This window comes from Coregonus lavaretus (assembly GCF_964263955.1).
Source record: "Coregonus lavaretus genome assembly, contig: HAP1_SCAFFOLD_510, whole genome shotgun sequence".
Taxonomy (NCBI): Eukaryota; Metazoa; Chordata; class Actinopteri; order Salmoniformes; family Salmonidae; genus Coregonus; species Coregonus lavaretus.
In genome coordinates this window covers 320,956-343,347 of record NW_028159776.1, presented here as the reverse complement: position 1 = coordinate 343,347, position 22,392 = coordinate 320,956, and the positions used below count along the sequence as shown (strand labels likewise).

The 22,392-nt window shown below is 43.2% G+C and overlaps 1 protein-coding gene across 1 annotated transcript in view; it reads right to left on the bottom strand.

Annotated features, from left to right (window-relative positions):
* Positions 1 to 11,814: 11,814 nt before the first annotated feature.
* Positions 11,815 to 22,392, bottom strand: part of LOC311122454 (zinc transporter ZIP9-like) — an 18,218-nt gene continuing 7,640 nt past the window's right edge. The window contains exons 3-7 of the mRNA XM_084196808.1: positions 16,803 to 16,994; positions 14,856 to 14,924; positions 14,151 to 14,236; positions 13,680 to 13,814; positions 11,815 to 13,376 (exon numbers count right to left, since the gene is read on the bottom strand). Of these exons, the coding sequence (XP_084052934.1) occupies positions 13,116 to 13,376; positions 13,680 to 13,814; positions 14,151 to 14,236; positions 14,856 to 14,924; positions 16,803 to 16,994 (743 nt within the window). The 3' untranslated portion in view covers positions 11,815 to 13,115. The remainder of the gene's footprint in view (positions 13,377 to 13,679; positions 13,815 to 14,150; positions 14,237 to 14,855; positions 14,925 to 16,802; positions 16,995 to 22,392) is intronic.

Sequence of the window (22,392 nt, the reverse complement as noted above, 5' to 3'; positions counted from 1 at the left end):
TCAGCCTGCGACAGGGGATACACATGACTCCTGGGAGGTACAGCGTCTACCCGAAGGTTTATCGCGCAATCCCCCTCCCGATGAGGTGGTAATTTAGTCGCTTGCGTCTTGGAAAACGCGAGCGCCAGATCATGGTATTCGGGGGGAATGCGCACGGTGGGGGTACCGTCTGGACTTTCCACCGTGGTCGCACCAACGGAAACACCTAGACACCTATCCGGACACTCACGCGACCACCCCGTAAGAACCCTCTGCGGCCATGAGAAATTGGGGTTGTGAAGGGCTAACCACGGGATACCCAAGACTACAGGGTAAGCAGGAGACTCAATACTCATAAAGGTGATCTGCTCAACATGCGTCTCCTGCGTAATCATGGTGACTGGTACCGTAACTTCCTTAACCAACCTGGACCCTAATGGTCAACTATCAAGTGCTCTGATGGGGAGTGGAATGGTTAGGGGAACCAATGAAATACCTTGATGGCGTGCAAATGCCCTGTCCATAAAAATCCCGGCTGCGCCTGAATCGACTAGCGCCTTACACTGGGAAACTACCAGGTGATCGGGAAAGGAGATAGATAAGGTACAGTGCGCCGCAAAGGGCTCTGAACACGTTTGGGTGTTCGTTACCTGGAGTGATGCGTGGGTACCCTGCCTACCGCCTCCAGACCCAAAAGAACGTTGACTGCGACGTGAGGTGGATTGTCCCTTCGTGCCACCAGAGTGGCACTGTCGCTGTCCTCCTGCGCTCTCTCGACCGGCGGCTCCCCCCAGCTCCATCTGCTCGGGGTCAGAGTCGTCCGGAGTGGGAAGGGCAGACCCCTACCAGGACGTCCTCTGGCTGCTAGCAGATTGTCCAGCCGGATGGCCATGTCCACCAGTTGGGAGAACGATAGCATGGCATCCCGGCAGGCTAGCTCCCGTCAGATGTCCTCCCTTAGGTGGCACCGGAAATGGTCGCTCAGGGCCCGCTCGTTCCACCCGGACCCCGCTTCCAGTGTCCAGAACTCCAGCCCGTAGACCTGTGCGGTCCTCGTCCCCTGACTCAGATTAACCAGTCGTTCGCCCGCCTCTCGACCCTCAGGCGGGTGATCGAAAACGGCCCGAAAGAGGCGAGCAAACTCCCTGTAGTCCTCCAACGCGGTACCTCCCTCGTTCCACACCGCATTGGCTCACTCCAGGGCTCTCCCACAAAGGCAGGAAACGAGGACGGATACCTTCTCCCGCTCCCGGGGCGCCGGCCTGATGCTGGAGAAATACAACTCCAGTTGGAGTAGGAATCCCTTACATCGCGCTGCCGTCCCATCAAACGCCGGTGGCCGGGATATACAGATGAACATGGTACCTTCAGGCGTTTGGAAATTGCTCCCAAGGATGAACCAGACTTGTGGAGGCCTACCATTTTTTTCTGAGGTCTTGGCTGATTTCTTTTGATTTTCCCACGACGTCAAGCAAAGAGGCACTGAGTTTGAAGGTACACCTCCAATTGACTCAAATTATGTCAATTAGCCTATCAGAAGCTTCTAAATCCATGACATAATTTTCTGGAATTTTCAAAGCTGTTTAAAGGCACAGTCAACTTAGTGTATGTAAACTTCTGACCCACTGGAATTGTGATACAGTGAAATATAAGTGAAATAATCTGTCTGTAAACAATTGTTGGAAAAATTACTTGTGTCATGCACAAAGTAGATGTCCTAACCGACTTGCCAAAACTATACATTTGTTAATAAGAAATTTGTGGAGTGGATGAAAAACAAGTTTTAATGACTCCAACCTAAGTGTATGTAAACTTCCGACTTCAACTGTACCAAACATGTACAAATGGATAGGGTACAGTCCTTCCATGCTAAAAACCAAAGATTGTAAATGGCCTAGTGTCACGCCCTGACGTATGGAACTCTTGTTTGTTGAGTCAGGGTGTGGAAATCTATGTGATGTGTATCTATGTTTAGGATCTAGGTTTTGTATTTCTAGGTTTGGCCGGGTGTGATTCCCAATCAGAGGCAGCTGTCGCTCGTTGTCTCTGATTGGGGATCATACTTAAGTAGCCTGGTTGCCTACCTTAGTTGTGGGATCTTGTTCCATGTTAGGCTTGTATGTGTTTAGCCGGAGGACGTCACGTTACGTTGTTTCTTGTTTTGTTTGTATGTTTATTTGGGTGAATAAACATGTACGCTTTTCACGCTGCACCTTGGTCCGACCCGTCTCTCAACGATCGTGACACCTTTTATTTGGTTAATACCTGTAATTCTTGTCATTTTTCTTGCTTTAGTGACAGAGTAAATATGTGATACAACTGAAACAATACACCATCTATTCAAATATTCCTCCTCAGACAAAATGTTTGGATTGCTGTGTGAGGGAAGAATTTAGCTTAGATTAGTTTAGGTAACTATTGGGCTTTAGGACAATCCTCTCTTGAAATGGAACTTGATTTGACAACACATCTACAGTCTATAGCACTTGGCACTTCATTGGTTATTTATGTTTCTATAAATATTTATGGTAGAGAAAATACTGTAGTTTGAAATATGTACTGTATTTATACTGTAGTTTGAATGTGATATTTTTGTAGCAGATACTGTTATAGTGTAGGACTAATGCTGTTGTCCTATTAGTGTGGAACCTCTTGGTAACAGTACTGTTATAGTATAGTACTAATGTTGTTGTCCTATTAGTGGGGAACCTCTTGGTAACAGTACTGTTATAGTATAGTGTCACGATCGTCTAAAGGAGCGGACCAATACGCAGCGCGTGGAGTGAACATGATGACTTTAATGTAGAAACACACGACAAAACAAAACACGATCCGTGAAGTCCTCTGACACCGACAGAAACATAGAAACACTGGAACAATAACCCACAAAACAAAGGAGAAAACACACAGAATATATATGGCTCCCAATCAGAGATAACGAGCCGACAGCTGACACTCGTTACCTCCGATTGGGAGTCATATGACTAAACAAGCACAAAACCCAAACATAGAAATGAAACAACTAGATCCCCAACATAGAAATACCCTCAAACAAACGAAAATGAACAACCCTGGCTCAAATATCAAAGTCTATGGAGCCAGAGTGTCACAGTACCCCCCCCCTAAAGGTGCGAACTCCGGGCGCACCAACATCAGGACTAGGGGAGGGTCTGGGTGGGCGTCTGTCCACGGTGGCGGCTCTGGCCCCGGTCGTGATCCCCACCCCACCACAGTCACAACCTGCTTCAGTAGCCTCCTCCCAATGACCACCCTCCAACTAACCCCACCTGGACTAAGGGGCAACACCGGACTAAGGGGCAGCATCGGCCTAAGGGGCAGCACCGGGATAAGGGGCAGCACCGGGATAAGGGGCAGCACCGGGACAAGGGGCAGCACCGGGCTAAGGGGCAGCACCGGACTAAGGGGCAGCACCGGACTACGGGGCAGTACCGGACTAAGGGGCAGTACCGGACTAAGGGGCAGTACCAGGCTAAGGGACAGCACCAGGATAAGGGACAGCACCAGGATAAGGAGCAACACCGAGCTAAGGGGCAGCACCTGACTAAATGGCGGATCCTGGCTGGCTGGCTCTGGCGGATCCTGGCTGGCTGGCGGATCCTGGCTGGACGGCTCTGACGGATCCCGGCTGGACGGCTCTGGCGGATCCCGGCTGGACGGCTCTGGCGGATCCTGGCTGGACGGCTCTGGCGGATCCTGGCTGGACGGCTCATGGCTGGCTGACGGATCTGGCTGCTCATGGCTGGCTAACGGATCTGGCTGCTCATGGCTGGCTGACGGATCTGGCTGCTCATGGCTGGCTGACGGATCTGGCTGCTCATGGCTGGCTGACGGATCTGGCTGCTCATGGCTGGCTGACGGATCTGGCTGCTCATGGCTGGCTGACGGATCTGGCTGCTCATGGCTGGCTGACGGATCTGGCTGCTCATGGCCGACTGACGGATCTGACTGATCCTGTCTGGCGGAAGGCTCTGGCTGATCCTGTCTGGCAGAAGGCTCTGGCTGATCCTGTCTGGCAGAAGGCTCTGGCTGATCCTGTCTGGCAGAAGGCTCTGGCTGATCCTGTCTGGCGGAAGGCTCTGGCTGATCCGGTCTGGCGGACGGCTCTAGCGGCTCCGGTCTGGCGGACGGCTCTGATGGCTCATGGCAGACGGGCGGCTTTGCAGGCTTTGGGCAGACGGGCAGTTCAGGCCCTGTTGGGCAGACGGCAGACTCTGGCCGTCTGAGGCGCATCGTAGGCCTGGTGCGTGGTGCCGGAACAGGAGGTACCGGGCTGAGGACACGCATCTCAGGGCTAGTGCGGGGAGAAGCAACAGGGCATGCTGGACCCTGGGGACGCACCGTAGGCCTGATGCGTGGTGCCGGAACTGGAGGTACCGGGCTGAGGACACGCATCTCAGGGCTAGTGCGGGAAGCAGCAACAGGGCATGCTTGGCCCTGGGGACGCACCGCAGGCCTGATGCGTGGTGCCGGAACTGGAGGTACCGGGCTGAGGACACGCATCTCAGGGCTAGTGCGGGGAGTCGGAACAGGGCATGCTGGACCCTGGGGACTCCCATAACGCCTAGTGCGGGGAGCCGGAACAGGGCATGCTGGACCCTGGGGACTCACCTCACGCCTAGTGCGGAGAGCAGGAACAGGCCGGGCTGGGCTGGCGACGCGCACCGTATCCCTGGTGCGAGTGGCCGGAACAGGCCGGGCCGGGCTGGCGAAGCGCACCGTATCCCTGGTGCGTGGAGTAGGAACAGGCCGGGCTGGGCTGGCGAAGCGCACCGTATCCCTGGTGCGTGGAGTAGGAACAGGCCGGGCTGAGCTGGCGACGCGCACCGTATCCCTGGTGCGAGTGGCCGGAACAGGCCGGGCCGGGCTGGCGACGCGCACCGCATCCCTGGTGCGAGTGGCCGGAATAGGCCGGACCGGACTGGCGTAGCACACCGTGGACCTGGTGCTTGGAGTAGGAACAGGCCGGTCCGTACCGGGAACACACACCACTGGCCTCAACCGAGGATCAGGAACGGGCCGGACCGGACTGGCAACACACATCAGTCCTTCACGCCGTGCCACACACACTTCCCTCCTTCCACTCGCCAATGGCTCCCGTACTCCGTTAGCCTTCTCTCCTTTTCTCCCTGTGGCAGCCTCCTGCTGCCCAGCTGCCCAAGCCATGTGCCCCCCCCCAAAAATTTATTGGGGTTGCCTCTCGTCCTTCCGACGAAAAACCTGCTGCCGCCGTTGCTCCTCTCGTCGTCGCCTCTCCACCGTCTCGCTCCATGGTCGGCGATCCATACCGTCCAGGATCTCCTCCCAAGTCCAGGACCCTTTACCGTCCAACAGTTCCTCCCATGTCCAGACCCTTTGCTCCTGGACGCGCTGCTTGGTCCTTTTATGGTGGGTTATTCTGTCACGATCGTCTAAAGGAGCGGACCAATACGCAGCGCGTGGAGTGAACATGATGACTTTAATGTAGAAACACACGACAAAACAAAACACGATCCGTGAAGTCCTCTGACACCGACAGAAACATAGAAACACTGGAACAATAACCCACAAAACAAAGGAGAAAACACACAGAATATATATGGCTCCCAATCAGAGATAACGAGCCGACAGCTGACACTCGTTACCTCCGATTGGGAGTCATATGACTAAACAAGCACAAAACCCAAACATAGAAATGAAACAACTAGATCCCCAACATAGAAATACCCTCAAACAAACGAAAATGAACAACCCTGGCTCAAATATCAAAGTCTATGGAGCCAGAGTGTCACATATAGTACTAATGTTGTTGTCCTATTAGTGTGGAACCTCTTGGTAACAGTACTGTTATAGTATAGTACTAATGTTGTTGTCCTATTAGTGTGGAACCTCTTGGTAACAGTACTGTTATAGTATAGTACTAATGTTGTTGTCCTATTAGTGGGGAACCTCTTGGTAACAGTACTGTTGTAGTATAGGACTAATGCTGTTGTCCTATTAGTGGGGAACCTCTTGGTAACAGTACTGTTATAGTATAGTACTAATGTTGTTGTCCTATTAGTGGGGAACCTCTTGGTAACAGTACTGTTATTGTATAGGACTAATGCTGTTGTCCTATTAGTGGGGAACCTCTTGGTAACAGTACTGTTATAGTATGGTACTAATGTTGTTGTCCTATTAGTGGGGAACCTCTTGGTAACAGTACTGTTATAGTATAGTACTAATGTTGTTGTCCTATTAGTGTGGAACCTCTTGGTAACAGTACTGTTATAGTATAGTACTAATGTTGTTGTCCTATTAGTGGGGAACCTCTTGGTAACAGTACTGTTATAGTATAGTACTAATGTTGTTGTCCTATTAGTGTGGAACCTCTTGGTAACAGTACTGTTATAGTATAGTACTAATGTTGTTGTCCTATTAGTGTGGAACCTCTTGGTAACAGTACTGTTATAGTATAGTACTAATGTTGTTGTCCTATTAGTGTGGAACCTCTTGGTAACAGTACTGTTATAGTATAGTACTAATGTTGTTGTCCTATTAGTGGGGAACCTCTTGGTAACAGTACTGTTATAGTATAGTACTAATGTTGTTGTCCTATTAGTGTGGAACCTCTTGGTAACAGTACTGTTATAGTATGGTACTAATGTTGTTGTCCTATTAGTGGGGAACCTCTTGGTAACAGTACTGTTGTAGTATAGGACTAATGCTGTTGTCCTATTAGTGGGGAACCTCTTGGTAACAGTACTGTTATAGTATAGTACTAATGTTGTTGTCCTATTAGTGGGGAACCTCTTGGTAACAGTACTGTTATTGTATAGGACTAATGCTGTTGTCCTATTAGTGGGGAACCTCTTGGTAACAGTACTGTTATAGTATAGTACTAATGTTGTTGTCCTATTAGTGGGGAACCTCTTGGTAACAGTACTGTTATAGTATAGTACTAATGTTGTTGTCCTATTAGTGTGGAACCTCTTGGTAACAGTACTGTTATAGTATAGTACTAATGTTGTTGTCCTATTAGTGGGGAACCTCTTGGTAACAGTACTGTTATAGTATAGTACTAATGTTGTTGTCCTATTAGTGTGGAACCTCTTGGTAACAGTACTGTTATAGTATAGTACTAATGTTGTTGTCCTATTAGTGTGGAACCTCTTGGTAACAGTACTGTTATAGTATAGTACTAATGTTGTTGTCCTATTAGTGTGGAACCTCTTGGTAACAGTACTGTTATAGTATAGTACTAATGCTGTGGTCCTATTAGTGTGGAACCTCTTGGTATCAGTACTGTTATAGTATAGTACTAATGTTGTGGTCCTATTAGTGTGGAACCTCTTGGTAACAGTACTGTTATAGTATAGTACTACTGTTGTTGTCCTATTAGTGTGGAACCTCTTGGTAACAGTACTGTTATAGTATAGTACTAATGTTGTTGTCCTATTAGTGTGGAACCTCTTGGTAACAGTACTGTTATAGTATAGTACTAATGTTGTGGTCCTATTAGTGTGGAACCTCTTGGTAACAGTACTGTTATAGTATAGTACTAATGTTGTTGTCCTATTAGTGTGGAACCTCTTGGTAACAGTACTGTTATAGTATAGTACTAATGTTGTTGTCCTATTAGTGTGGAACCTCTTGGTAACAGTACTGTTATAGTATAGTACTAATGCTGTTGTCCTATTAGTGTGGAACCTCTTGGTAACAGTACTGTTATAATATAATACTAATGTTGTGGTCCTATTAGTGTGGATCCTCTTGGTAACAGTACTGTTTTAGTGTAGTACTAATGTTGTCCTATTAGTGTGGAACCTCTTGGTAACAGTACTGTTATAGTATAGTACTAATGGTGTGGTCCTATTAGTGTGGAACCTCTTGGTAACAGTACTGTTATAGTATAGTACTAATGTTGTGGTCCTATTAGTGTGGAACCTCTTGGTAACAGTACTGTTATAGTATAGTACTAATGTTGTGGTCCTATTAGTGTGGAACCTCTTGGTAACAGTACTGTTATAGTATAGTACTAATGTTGTGGTCCTATTAGTGTGGAACCTCTTGGTAACAGTACTGTTATAGTATAGTACTAATGTTGTGGTCCTATTAGTGTGGAACCTCTTGGTAACAGTACTGTTATAGTATAGTACTAATGCTGTGGTCCTATTAGTGTGGAACCTCTTGGTAACAGTACTGTTATAGTATAGTACTAATGCTGTGGTCCTATTAGTGTGGAACCTATTGGTAACAGTACTGTTATAGTATAGTACTAATGTTGTTGTCCTATTAGTGTGGAACCTCTTGGTAACAGTACTGTTATAGTATAGTACCAATGCTGTTGTCCTATTAGTGTGGAACCTCTTGGTAACAGTACTGTTATAGTATAGTACCAATGCTGTGGTCCTATTAGTGTGGAACCTCTTGGTAACAGTACTGTTATAGTATAGTACTAATGCTGTGGTCCTATTAGTGTGGAACCTCTTGGTAACAGTACTGTTATAGTATAGTACTAATGTTGTTGTCCTATTAGTGTGGAACCTCTTGGTAACAGTACTGTTATAGTATAGTACTAATGTTGTTGTCCTATTAGTGTGGAACCTCTTGGTAACAGTACTGTTATAGTATAGTACTAATGTTGTTGTCCTATTAGTGTGGAACCTCTTGGTAACAGTACTGTTATAGTATAGCACTAATGTTGTGGTCCTATTAGTGTGGAACCTCTTGGTAACAGTACTGTTATAGTATAGTACTACTGTTGTTGTCCTATTAGTGTGGAACCTCTTGGTAACAGTACTGTTATAGTATAGTACTAATTTTGTTGTCCTATTAGTGGGGAACCTCTTGGTAACAGTACTGTTATAGTATAGTACTAATGTTGTTGTCCTATTAGTGTGGAACCTATTGGTAACAGTACTGTTATAGTATAGTACTAATGTTGTTGTCCTATTAGTGTGGAACCTCTTGGTAACAGTACTGTTATAGTATAGTACCAATGCTGTTGTCCTATTAGTGTGGAACCTCTTGGTAACAGTACTGTTATAGTATAGTACTACTGTTGTTGTCCTATTAGTGTGGAACCTCTTGGTAACAGTACTGTTATAGTATAGTACTAATGTTGTGGTCCTATTAGTGTGGAACCTCTTGGTAACAGTACTGTTATAGTATAGTACTAATGTTGTTGTCCTATTAGTGTGGAACCTCTTGGTAACAGTACTGTTATAGTATAGTACTAATGTTGTGGTCCTATTAGTGTGGAACCTCTTGGTAAAAGTACTGTTTTAGTGTAGTACTAATGTTGTCCTATTAGTGTGGAACCTCTTGGTAACAGTACTGTTATAGTATAGTACTAATGCTGTGGTCCTATTAGTGTGGAACCTCTTGGTAACAGTAATGTTATAGTATAGTACTAATGCTGTTGTCCTATTAGTGTGGAACCTCTTGGTAACAGTACTGTTATAGTATAGTACTACTGTTGTTGTCCTATTAGTGTGGAACCTCTTGGTAACAGTACTGTTATAGTATAGTACTAATGCTGTGGTCCTATTAGTGTGGAACCTCTTGGTATCAGTACTGTTATAGTATAGTACTAATGTTGTGGTCCTATTAGTGTGGAACCTCTTGGTAACAGTACTGTTATAGTATAGTACTACTGTTGTTGTCCTATTAGTGTGGAACCTCTTGGTAACAGTACTGTTATAGTATAGTACTAATGTTGTTGTCCTATTAGTCGGGAACCTCTTGGTAACAGTACTGTTATAGTATAGTACTAATGTTGTTGTCCTATTAGTGTGGAACCTCTTGGTAACAGTACTGTTATAGTATAGTACTAATGTTATGGTCCTATTAGTGGGGAACCTCTTGGTAACAGTACTGTTATAGTATAGTACTAATGTTGTTGTCCTATTAGTGTGGAACCTCTTGGTAACAGTACTGTTATAGTATAGTACTAATGTTATGGTCCTATTAGTGTGGAACCTCTTGGTAACAGTACTGTTATAGTATAGTACTAATGTTGTTGTCCTATTAGTGGGGAACCTCTTGGTAACAGTACTGTTATAGTATACTACTACTGTTGTTGTCCTATTAGTGTGGAACCTCTTGGTAACAGTACTGTTATAGTATAGTACTAATGTTGTTGTCCTATTAGTGGGGAACCTCTTGGTAACAGTACTGTTATAGTATAGTACTAATGTTGTTGTCCTATTAGTGTGGAACCTCTTGGTAACAGTACTGTTATAGTATAGTACTAATGATGTGGTCCTATTAGTGTGGAACCTCTTGGTATCAGTACTGTTATAGTATAGTACTAATGTTGTGGTCCTATTAGTGTGGAACCTCTTGGTAACAGTACTGTTATAGTATAGTACTATTGTTGTTGTCCTATTAGTGGGGAACCTCTTGGTAACAGTACTGTTATAGTATAGTACTAATGTTGTTGTCCTATTAGTGGGGAACCTCTTGGTAACAGTACTGTTATAGTATAGTACTAATGTTATGGTCCTATTAGTGTGGAACCTCTTGGTAACAGTACTGTTATAGTATAGTACTAATGTTGTGGTCCTATTAGTGTGGAACCTCTTGGTAACAGTACTGTTATAGTATAGTACTAATGTTATGGTCCTATTAGTGTGGAACCTCTTGGTAACAGTACTGTTATAGTATAGTACTAATGTTGTTGTCCTATTAGTGGGGAACCTCTTGGTAACAGTACTGTTATAGTATAGTACTAATGTTGTTGTCCTATTAGTGGGGAACCTCTTGGTAACAGTCCTGTTATAGTATAGTACTAATGTTGTTGTCCTATTAGTGGGGAACCTCTTGGTAACAGTCCTGTTATAGTATAGTACTAATGCTGTGGTCCTATTAGTGTGGAACCTCTTGGTAACAGTACTGTTATAGTATAGTACTAATGCTGTTGTCCTATTAGTGGGGAACCTCTTGGTAACAGTACTGTTATAGTATAGTACTAATGCTGTTGTCCTATTAGTGTGGAACCTCTTGGTAACAGTACTGTTATAGTATAGTACTAATGCTGTTGTCCTATTAGTGTGGAACCTCTTGGTAACAGTACTGTTATAGTATAGTACTAATGTTGTCCTATTAGTGTGGAACCTCTTGGTAACAGTACTGTTATAGTATAGTACTAATGCTGTTGTCCTATTAGTGGGGAACCTCTTGTTAACAGTACTGTTATAGTATAGTACTAATGCTGTTGTCCTATTAGTGTGGAACCTCTTGGTAACAGTACTGTTATAGTATAGTACTAATGCTGTTGTCCTATTAGTGTGGAACCTCTTGGTAACAGTACTGTTATAGTATAGTACTAATGTTGTCCTATTAGTGTGGAACCTCTTGGTAACAGTACTGTTATAGTATAGTACTAATGTTGTTGTCCTATTAGTGGGGAACCTCTTGGTAACAGTACTGTTATAGTATAGTACTAATGCTGTTGTCCTATTAGTGTGGAACCTCTTGGTAACAGTACTGTTATAGTATAGTACTAATGCTGTGGTCCTATTAGTGTGGAACCTCTTGGTAACAGTACTGTTATAGTATAGTACTAATGGTGTTGTCCTATTAGTGTGGAACCTCTTGGTAACAGTCCTGTTATAGTATAGTACTAATGCTGTTGTCCTATTAGTGGGGAACCTCTTGGTAACAGTCCTGTTATAGTATAGTACTAATGTTGTTGTCCTATCAGTATTGTCCCTGACCTCATGTGACACTACAAGCTGTAGGTGACAGCAACATCTGCCATTGGAATAGAAACTCATTCAATACAATCTAACTTCATTATCAGCAATTTATACATCATGTACTTTTTTTAAAATCTATTGTTTTTTTTTTTTTGATCTCTGATTGTTTATGATAAAGTATTAATTATAAATATGGCCCATTGTCCTTAGCCTGGGTACCAGTCTGTTTGGATAATATTCCACTTATGGTACGCCGTGCCATATGCCAAAGATGTTTAGCGCGTGACACAGATTGGCGAGGGGTGTAACACTAGCTCAACACACTGGTACCCAGACAACACTGTCCTGGCTATAATGCACAATGTAGAAATGTATTCAAATCTATTATTGTCTAAAAAGACATATCTTGATCACATCCAATACAAAATCATTAATAAATAAATCATCACTATATTGAGGTTCATTTAGGCTCCCCTCAGTGTCATGGCAACCATTCAATGCTTATAAAGTAAGCAAGTGTTTTTAGAAGACTAAAGGTGGCTTTTCACAACCTGCCCTGAATATTTTAGTACATTATGTACCCCAGCCAAAACCTTTCTCAGAAATGATAAAATACTAAATGTTATCCATTTGATTAAAATCTTATCTGGTTTGGATTTTAGCTAACGTAAATAACTACACTTTTTGTTTTGTTCAGTAGAGGGACAAAGGACAAATATCACCTAACGGGTCCTTTGAAATGGTCCAGTAACAAGAAATGTTCTTGCTTTTTCAGACAACCTCAATAGTTTAACTCAAAATAATGTCCCACTGAGATCAGAGAAGACACACAATTACAAGAGCTCTACACAAGTACATAGGAGTCTGACGCACCTCTGTCTCTCTCTCTCTCTCTCTCTCTCTCTCTCTCTCACTCTCTGTCTCTCTCTCTGTCTCTCTCTCTCTCTGTCTCTCTCTCCCTCTCTCTCTCTCTCTCTCACACACACTCTTTTCCTACCTTTGTTGGCTTGCTCAAACACATTTCCTTATGACCTCTCAGAGAAAGACACTGATACATACTGCATATGACACAGAAACACCCCCAATTATCTCTACGTATGTACGAGTTCAGGTTAACTCCAGTGTAAATGAATGTCTGCTTGGTTTGGTAACATGTCGTGGTGTCTTCTGTACGTTAACTTGTCAGTCTTAGTGTAGCCTTGATTTCCAGGCTTCCTCACATTCATTCTCAATGTTCATTATCAATAGCTAAATAATAATATAATAATATGCCATTTAACAGACGCTTTTATCCAAAGCGACTTACAGTCATGTGTGCATACATTTTTACGTATGGGTGGTCCCGGGGATCGAACCCACTACCCTGGCGTTACAAGCGCCGTGCTCTACCAATTGAGCTACAGAGGACCGCTGAGTGATGAACAAGACTTGGTAGGATAGCATCGATTCACAAGACTAGTCATCATGTAGCCCCAGGGCCAGTAACACAGGCAGCCCTGCTCCCAGTATCAGTGTGAGGCTCTCCAGGGCCCCCAGGCCCTCCGGCTGCCCGGTCCCAGTGCCGTGGAGGTGGAGGTGGGAGGAGCTCTGCTGCTGCTGCCCCCTGGAGCTGACCTCTGGTAGTACATGGACCGTAGCTACGTAGAGGAACGTCCCGGCTGAGAAGAGCATCCCAACACCTGTAGCGGTCAGACGGTGCTGGGACGATCCGCCACTCTGCAGTAGGAGGGGAAAAAAACACACAACACACTGACGTCATGTCAACGTTATCAAATCACTTTTCACTGTTGGTAGTAGTTCTCTCTAGCCTGGTCCCAGTGATTGTTTTGCTCTCTTACCAGCTACTATGTTCAGCAGTTGGCAAAACGGCATACATGTATTCCCAGAACCAGGCTTAGTTCTCCCCTCTAACAATCTTAAATAATTTACTAGTTTAATAAAAAAAGGTTCCCATTAGATAAAGCACCTTTCTTCTTATTATAGCACATTCTTCTACGTCACTAAACAGCTTCTTCTCACCGCGTTCAGGATAAAGTATGTACTGATGGAGAGCACAGGTGCTGCAGCAGAGAAGACCAATAGATGCTTCTGAATCTGCTTCTTCTCTAAACCTGCGTGCATCAGAAAGGTGACCAGGCCAAACGCTGCAGGAGCCTGAGGGAGGGAGGGAGGGAGGGAGAGAGGGAGGGAGAGACGGAGAGAGAGAGAGAGAGAGAGACAGAGAGAGAGAGACAGAGAGAGAGAGAGAGAGAGAGGGAGAGGGAGAGGGAGAGGGAGAGAGAGAGAGAGAGAGAGAGAGAGAGAGAGAGAGAGAGAGAGAGAGAGAGAGAGAGAGAATCAAATCAATTCAAGTACATTGAATTGAGAGAGGGCTTAAGGAGTTTGCAAGAACAATCAACCATTGCTTGGTTTGTCAAGATGTCCTGTTGTCCAATATTGCTTGTGATATTAACTCCATAGCAGAAGCTGGTTAATCTAGTGGACTCTCACCTTGTGCAGAATCACAGCCAGGAACACCACGACTTGAACTGTGACCTGGGAGGAAGCCACAGCCGCACCTAAAGCCACACCATCAGCTGGGGAGAGAGGGAGAGGAAACAATGTTATTACAACACACACACACACACACACACACACACACACACACACACACACACACCGTCAGCTACAGACAGGCAGAGGAGAGAGACAATGATCACTACACACACAGACAGACACACTGACAGATACACAGACAGACACACTGACAGATACACAGACAGACAGACAGACAGACAGACAGACAGACAGACAGACAGACAGACACACAAGTCGTAAATGTTCATGTCGAGGTCTTGGACTAGAATGTTTTCCACTTCCCCTATAAAGCTGGAGGTCTTGCACTACCTCATATTGGAGACGTATTACTGGGCTGCACTACTGCCTTCACTTAAACAATGGACAGCAGACTATCCCTGCCCATGGAGGAGTATCGAAGCCTTAAAAGTAATACATTGTGATCTAAAATACACAACAGTATGTGGACACCCCTTCAAATTAGTGGATTTGGCTATTTCAGCATAACCCGTTGCTGACAGGTGTATAAAATCGAGCACACAGCCATGTAATCTCCATAGACAAACATTGGCAGTAGAGTATGTGTGTGTGGGTGTGTGTGTGGGTGTGTGTGTGTGTAGTGTGTAGCGTGTTACCTACCAGCAGCATGGATGACCAGTCCTAGTGTAGCTGTGATGCTGGTCCTGTTGGACATTCCAGTCTGTGGATCTAGAATGACAACACCATTAACCAACTGTTAGCAACATGAGCTTTTTGGACATGCTGAATGGTAGCACAATGACAAAGGTTTGGAGAGGTTTAAAGTGGAGGTTTGGAGAGGAGGTTTGGAGAGGAGTTTGGAGAGGAGGTTTGGAGTGGAGGTTTGGAGAGGAGGTTTGGAGAGGAGGTTTGGAGTGGAGTTTGGAGAGGAGGTTTGGAGTGGAGGTTTGGAGAGGAGGTTTGGAGAGGAGGTTTGGAGTGGAGGTTTGGAGAGGAGGTTTGGAGTGGAGGTTTGGAGTGGAGGTTTGGAGTGGAGTTTGGAGAGGAGGTTTGGAGTGGAGGTTTGGAGAGGAGGTTTGGAGTGGAGGTTTGGAGTGGAGGTTTGGAGAGGAGGTTTGGAGAGGAGGTTTGGAGTGGAGGTTTGGAGTGGAGGTTTGGAGTAGAGGTTTGGAGAGGAGGTTTGGAGAGGAGGTTTGGAGAGGTTTTTCTTGGAGAGGAGGTTTGGCAAGGAGTGAAACTTTGAGAAGATGTGGAGGATGTATAACCGGTGCTTCCAGATCAGTCTTGCCAACTTGTATGGTCATTGTCATCCCAAACAGGCATTGGCTATGCAACCCAGCACAAAGAGATCTGCAACCAGGCTAGAAGACTTACGCTATATGAAGTAACTTGACCTGAAAATATGAAGTACATTTTCCTTTTTTTACTGCAAATTCCCGAGTGCAGACCTTCCTTATTTTCATTATAACGGATTACTTTTGGCTACGACAACACACCACAAACGGACGAAAGTATATAATTTGATGACTACAGTTTTCCCTTTTTCATATGGACAAACTGACCATGTGTATGGAGCAAGCTAGAGATACACTATACATACAGCAGTATGTGGACACGCCTTCAAATTAGTGTATTCGGCTATTTCAGCCACACCCGTTGCTGACAGGTGTATAAAAATCGAGCGCACCGCCATGCATTCTCCATAGACAAACATTGGCAGTAGAATGGTCTTACTGAAGAGCTCAGTGACTTTCAACGTGGCACCGTCATAGGATGCCACCTTTCCAACAAGTCAGTGCTGTTTTTCATGGTTCGGGCTAGGCCCCTTAGTTCCAGTGAAGGGAAATCTTAAAGCTACATTATACAATGTCATTCTAGACGATTCTGTGCTTCCAACTTTGTGGTAACAGTTTGGGGAAGGCCCTTTCCTGTTTCAACATGATAATGCCCCCGTGCACAAAGCGAGATCCGAAACAGAAAATGGTTTGTCAAGATCGGTGTGGAAGAACTTGACTGGCCTGCACAGAGCCCTGACCTCAACCCTATCGAACGCATTTGGGATGAATTGGAACGCCGACTGCGAACCAGGCCTAATCGCCCAACATCAGTGCCCGACCTCACAAATGCTCTTGTGGCTGAACGGAAGCAAGTCCCCGCAGCAATGTTCCAACATCTAGTGGAAAGCCTTCCCAGAAGAGTGGAGGCTGTTATAGCAGCAAAGGGGGGGGACCAACTCCATATTAATGCCCATGATTTTGGAATGAGATGTTGGACGAGCAAGTGTCCACATACTTTCGGTCATGTAGTGTATGATGCTATATGAAGTAGTAACTCAATGGAGAAGGGTGAAGTTGCCCCCAGACACTGATTTTTGTATTTCCCCCACTAATGGTTAAATTTAGGATTGGGGAAGAGGAAGCGGATCCTAGATCTGTATCTAGGGGAAACTTCACCCCAAAGCAGGTTTTCAATGGGTCGGGCTAATGCTTACAATTCTAGCCCAATTAACGCTAGGGAAGTTAGCGTCTTCACAGTGTGTTTTCAATAGGACAGGCTAAATGCTAATAGAGGGATGAGCTAGAGTCTTCACCCCGGAGCATAACTGACCGTGTATGGAGCAGTAGCTACTGATCTGGTCCACCAGGAACATGAGGGTGAACCCTACGACCAGGGAGACTCCGATGAAGAACCGTGCTGGAAGGCCTTTAGAGGCGGGGTCCTCCTGCTGGAGCTGACCTCTGACCCCATTGTCACTGGCATTCTGATTGGCTGATGCTGGGGCCACAGAGCAGGAGGAGACTGGGGAGAGAATATGGAGAGGTGTGTTTTCTTAAAACATTGACTTTTATCAACAGGTACACTCAACCAGATATGGAGCCAACATCCTCAAATAAAAAGCTTTTATGTTGTGTATCCCTATGTACAGTATTTAGATTCTACAGTACCAATCCATAGATTCAGTGTGTGAAAACTCTAGCTTGGAAATGTTGATGATGGGCATTTCCATCTAAAAGGACCCATGAGCACCAACAAGTGAAGATCATAGGAGCATGTCAAATGAAAGCTAAGAGACTATATATTTTTTAGAAATTAAGGCATATATAAATGTTTCTACCATTTTCCATCCTAAAAATTTGGAATAAGCAAAGGCTTTGATTTCTGGTCAAACAGATGGAAAAAAGGGTCTTAGACAACATCTACCAGAAAAATTCTTAAAAGGTATTAGAAATACATCAAAACAGAATAATGTTGAAGTATCAACATTTATATTTAGTTTTGGAGAATGTTTTTGCCTTCTGTAAGTTTAAGAAACATTGCCTTGTAATTCCGTTACCAAAAACCCACATTTCTTTAAGATATTTTCAAAATTTTACATTAGAGCGACTTACAGTTAGTGCATTCATCTTAAGATAGCTAGGTGGGACAACCACATATCACAGTCATAGAAAGTACATTTTCCTCAATAACGTAGCTGTCAGTAGAGTCAGAGATAAAAGGGGGGGGGGGGGGGGGGGGGTTCAAGTTTAGGTTATTTTTGTTTTCTCTCTCCCTCATGAGGATAATGAAAGTTCACATAAGTAACAAGTAAAGGCAGACCTACCAATAATTAAAACTTGTAATTCTGTTACCAAATCGGTAACGGAATTACCCAAAAATCTAACGAAATTACTGCAACTGAATTGGCTACGATGGGAATTCATTGTATCAATAAAGCACAGATGGGCCATATTTATAATTAATACTTTATCATAACAATCAGAGATAAAAACAATAGATACAAAAGTACATGATGTATAAATTGCTGATTAGAAAGTTAGATTGTATTGAATGTGTTTCTATTCCAATGGCAGATGTTGCTGTTACCTACAGCTTGTAGTGTCACATGAGGTCAGGGACAATACTGATAGGACCACAGCATTAGTCCTATACTATAACAGTACTGTTACCAAGAGGTTCCCCACTAATAGGACAACAGCATTAGTACTATACTATAACAGGACTGTTACCAAGAGGTTCCCCACTAATAGGACAACAGCATTAGTACTATACTATAACAGTACTGTTACCAAGAGGTTCCCCACTAATAGGACAACAGCATTAGTACTATACTATAACAGTACTGTTACCAAGAGGTTCCCCACTAATAGGACAACAGCATTAGTACTATACTATAACAGTACTGTTACTAAGAGGTTCCACACTAATAGGACAACAACATTAGTACTATACTATAACAGTACTGTTACCAAGAGGTTCCCCACTAATAGGACAACATTAGTCCTATACTATAACAGGACTGTTACCAAGAGGTTCCCCACTAATAGGACAACAACATTAGTACTATACTATAACAGTACTGTTACCAAGAGGTTCCCCACTAATAGGACAACATTAGTCCTATACTATAACAGGACTGTTACCAAGAGGTTCCCCACTAATAGGACAACAGCATTAGTACTATACTATAACAGTACTGTTACCAAGAGGTTCCCCACTAATAGGACAACAGCATTAGTACTATACTATAACAGGACTGTTACCAAGAGGTTCCACACTAATAGGACAACAGCATTAGTACTATACTATAACAGTACTGTTACCAAGAGGTTCCCCACTAATAGGACAACAGCATTAGTACTATACTATAACAGTACTGTTACCAAGAGGTTCCCCACTAATAGGACAACAGCATTAGTACTATACTATAACAGTACTGTTACCAAGAGGTTCCACACTAATAGGACAACAACATTAGTACTATACTATAACAGTACTGTTACCAAGAGGTTCCACACTAATAGGACCACAACATTAGTACTATACTATAACAGTACTGTTACCAAGAGGTTCCACACTGATAGGACAACAGCATTAGTACTATACTATAACAGTACTGTTACCAAGAGGTTCCACACTAATAGGACAACAGCATTAGTACTATACTATAACAGTACTGTTACCAAGAGGTTCCACACTAATAGGACAACAACATTAGTACTATACTATAACAGTACTGTTACCAAGAGGTTCCACACTAATAGGACAACAACATTAGTACTATACTATAACAGTACTGTTACCAAGAGGTTCCACACTAATAGGACAACAACATTAGTACTATACTATAACAGTACTGTTACCAAGAGGTTCCACACTAATAGGACAACAGCATTAGTACTATACTATAACAGTACTGTTACCAAGAGGTTCCCCACTAATAGGACAACAGCATTAGTACTATACTATAACAGTACTGTTACCAAGAGGTTCCACACTAATAGGACCACAGCATTAGTACTATACTATAACAGTACTGTTACCAAGAGGTTCCACACTAATAGGACAACAACATTAGTACTATACTATAACAGTACTGTTACCAAGAGGTTCCACACTAATAGGACAACAACATTAGTACTATACTATAACAGTACTGTTACCAAGAGGTTCCACACTAATAGGACAACAACATTAGTACTATACTATAACAGTACTGTTACCAAGAGGTTCCACACTAATAGGACAACAACATTAGTACTATACTATAACAGTACTGTTACCAAGAGGTTCCACACTAATAGGACAACAGCATTAGTACTATACTATAACAGTACTGTTACCAAGAGGTTCCACACTAATAGGACCACAGCATTAGTACTATACTATAACAGTACTGTTACCAAGAGGTTCCACACTAATAGGACAACAGCATTAGTACTATACTATAACAGTACTGTTACCAAGAGGTTCCCCACTAATATGACAACAACATTAGTACTATACTATAACAGTACTGTTACCAAGAGGTTCCCCACTAATAGGACAACAGCATTAGTACTATACTATAACAGTACTGTTACCAAGAGGTTCCCCACTAATAGGACAACAACATTAGTACTATACTATAACAGTACTGTTACCAAGAGGTTCCCCACTAATAGGACAACATTAGTACTATACTATAACAGGACTGTTACCAAAAGGTTCCCCACTAATAGGACAACAGCATTAGTACTATACTATAACAGTACTGTTACCAAGAGGTTCCACACTAATAGGACAACAGCATTAGTACTATACTATAACAGTACTGTTACCAAGAGGTTCCCCACTAATAGGACAACAGCATTAGTACTATACTATAACAGTACTGTTACCAAGAGGTTCCACACTAATAGGACAACAGCATTAGTACTATACTATAACAGTACTGTTACCAAGAGGTTCCACACTAATAGGACAACAGCATTAGTACTATACTATAACAGTACTGTTACCAAGAGGTTCCCCACTAATAGGACAACAGCATTAGTACTATACTATAACAGTACTGTTACCAATAGGTTCCACACTAATAGGACAACAGCATTAGTACTATACTATAACAGTACTGTTACCAAGAGGTTCCACACTAATAGGACCACAGCATTAGTACTATACTATAACAGTACTGTTACCAAGAGGTTCCACACTAATAGGACAACAACATTAGTACTATACTATAACAGTACTGTTACCAAGAGGTTCCACACTAATAGGACAACAACATTAGTACTATACTATAACAGTACTGTTACCAAGAGGTTCCACACTAATAGGACAACAACATTAGTACTATACTATAACAGTACTGTTACCAAGAGGTTCCACACTAATAGGACAACAGCATTAGTACTATACTATAACAGTACTGTTACCAAGAGGTTCCCCACTAATAGGACAACAGCATTAGTACTATACTATAACAGTACTGTTACCAAGAGGTTCCACACTAATAGGACCACAGCATTAGTACTATACTATAACAGTACTGTTACCAAGAGGTTCCACACTAATAGGACAACAACATTAGTACTATACTATAACAGTACTGTTACCAAGAGGTTCCACACTAATAGGACAACAACATTAGTACTATACTATAACAGTACTGTTACCAAGAGGTTCCACACTAATAGGACAACAACATTAGTACTATACTATAACAGTACTGTTACCAAGAGGTTCCACACTAATAGGACAACAACATTAGTACTATACTATAACAGTACTGTTACCAAGAGGTTCCACACTAATAGGACAACAGCATTAGTACTATACTATAACAGTACTGTTACCAAGAGGTTCCACACTAATAGGACCACAGCATTAGTACTATACTATAACAGTACTGTTACCAAGAGGTTCCACACTAATAGGACAACAGCATTAGTACTATACTATAACAGTACTGTTACCAAGAGGTTCCCCACTAATATGACAACAACATTAGTACTATACTATAACAGTACTGTTACCAAGAGGTTCCCCACTAATAGGACAACAGCATTAGTACTATACTATAACAGTACTGTTACCAAGAGGTTCCCCACTAATAGGACAACAACATTAGTACTATACTATAACAGTACTGTTACCAAGAGGTTCCCCACTAATAGGACAACATTAGTACTATACTATAACAGGACTGTTACCAAAAGGTTCCCCACTAATAGGACAACAGCATTAGTACTATACTATAACAGTACTGTTACCAAGAGGTTCCACACTAATAGGACAACAGCATTAGTACTATACTATAACAGTACTGTTACCAAGAGGTTCCCCACTAATAGGACAACAGCATTAGTACTATACTATAACAGTACTGTTACCAAGAGGTTCCACACTAATAGGACAACAGCATTAGTACTATACTATAACAGTACTGTTACCAAGAGGTTCCACACTAATAGGACAACAGCATTAGTACTATACTATAACAGTACTGTTACCAAGAGGTTCCCCACTAATAGGACAACAGCATTAGTACTATACTATAACAGTACTGTTACCAATAGGTTCCACACTAATAGGACAACAGCATTAGTACTATACTATAACAGTACTGTTACCAAGAGGTTCCACACTAATAGGACCACAGCATTAGTACTATACTATAACAGTACTGTTACCAAGAGGTTCCACACTAATAGGACCACAGCATTAGTACTATACTATAACAGGACTGTTACCAAGAGGTTCCACACTAATAGGACAACAGCATTAGTACTATACTATAACAGTACTGTTACCAAGAGGTTCCACACTAATAGGACAACAGCATTAGTACTATACTATAACAGTACTGTTACCAAGAGGTTCCACACTAATAGGACAACAACATTAGTACTATACTATAACAGTACTGTTACCA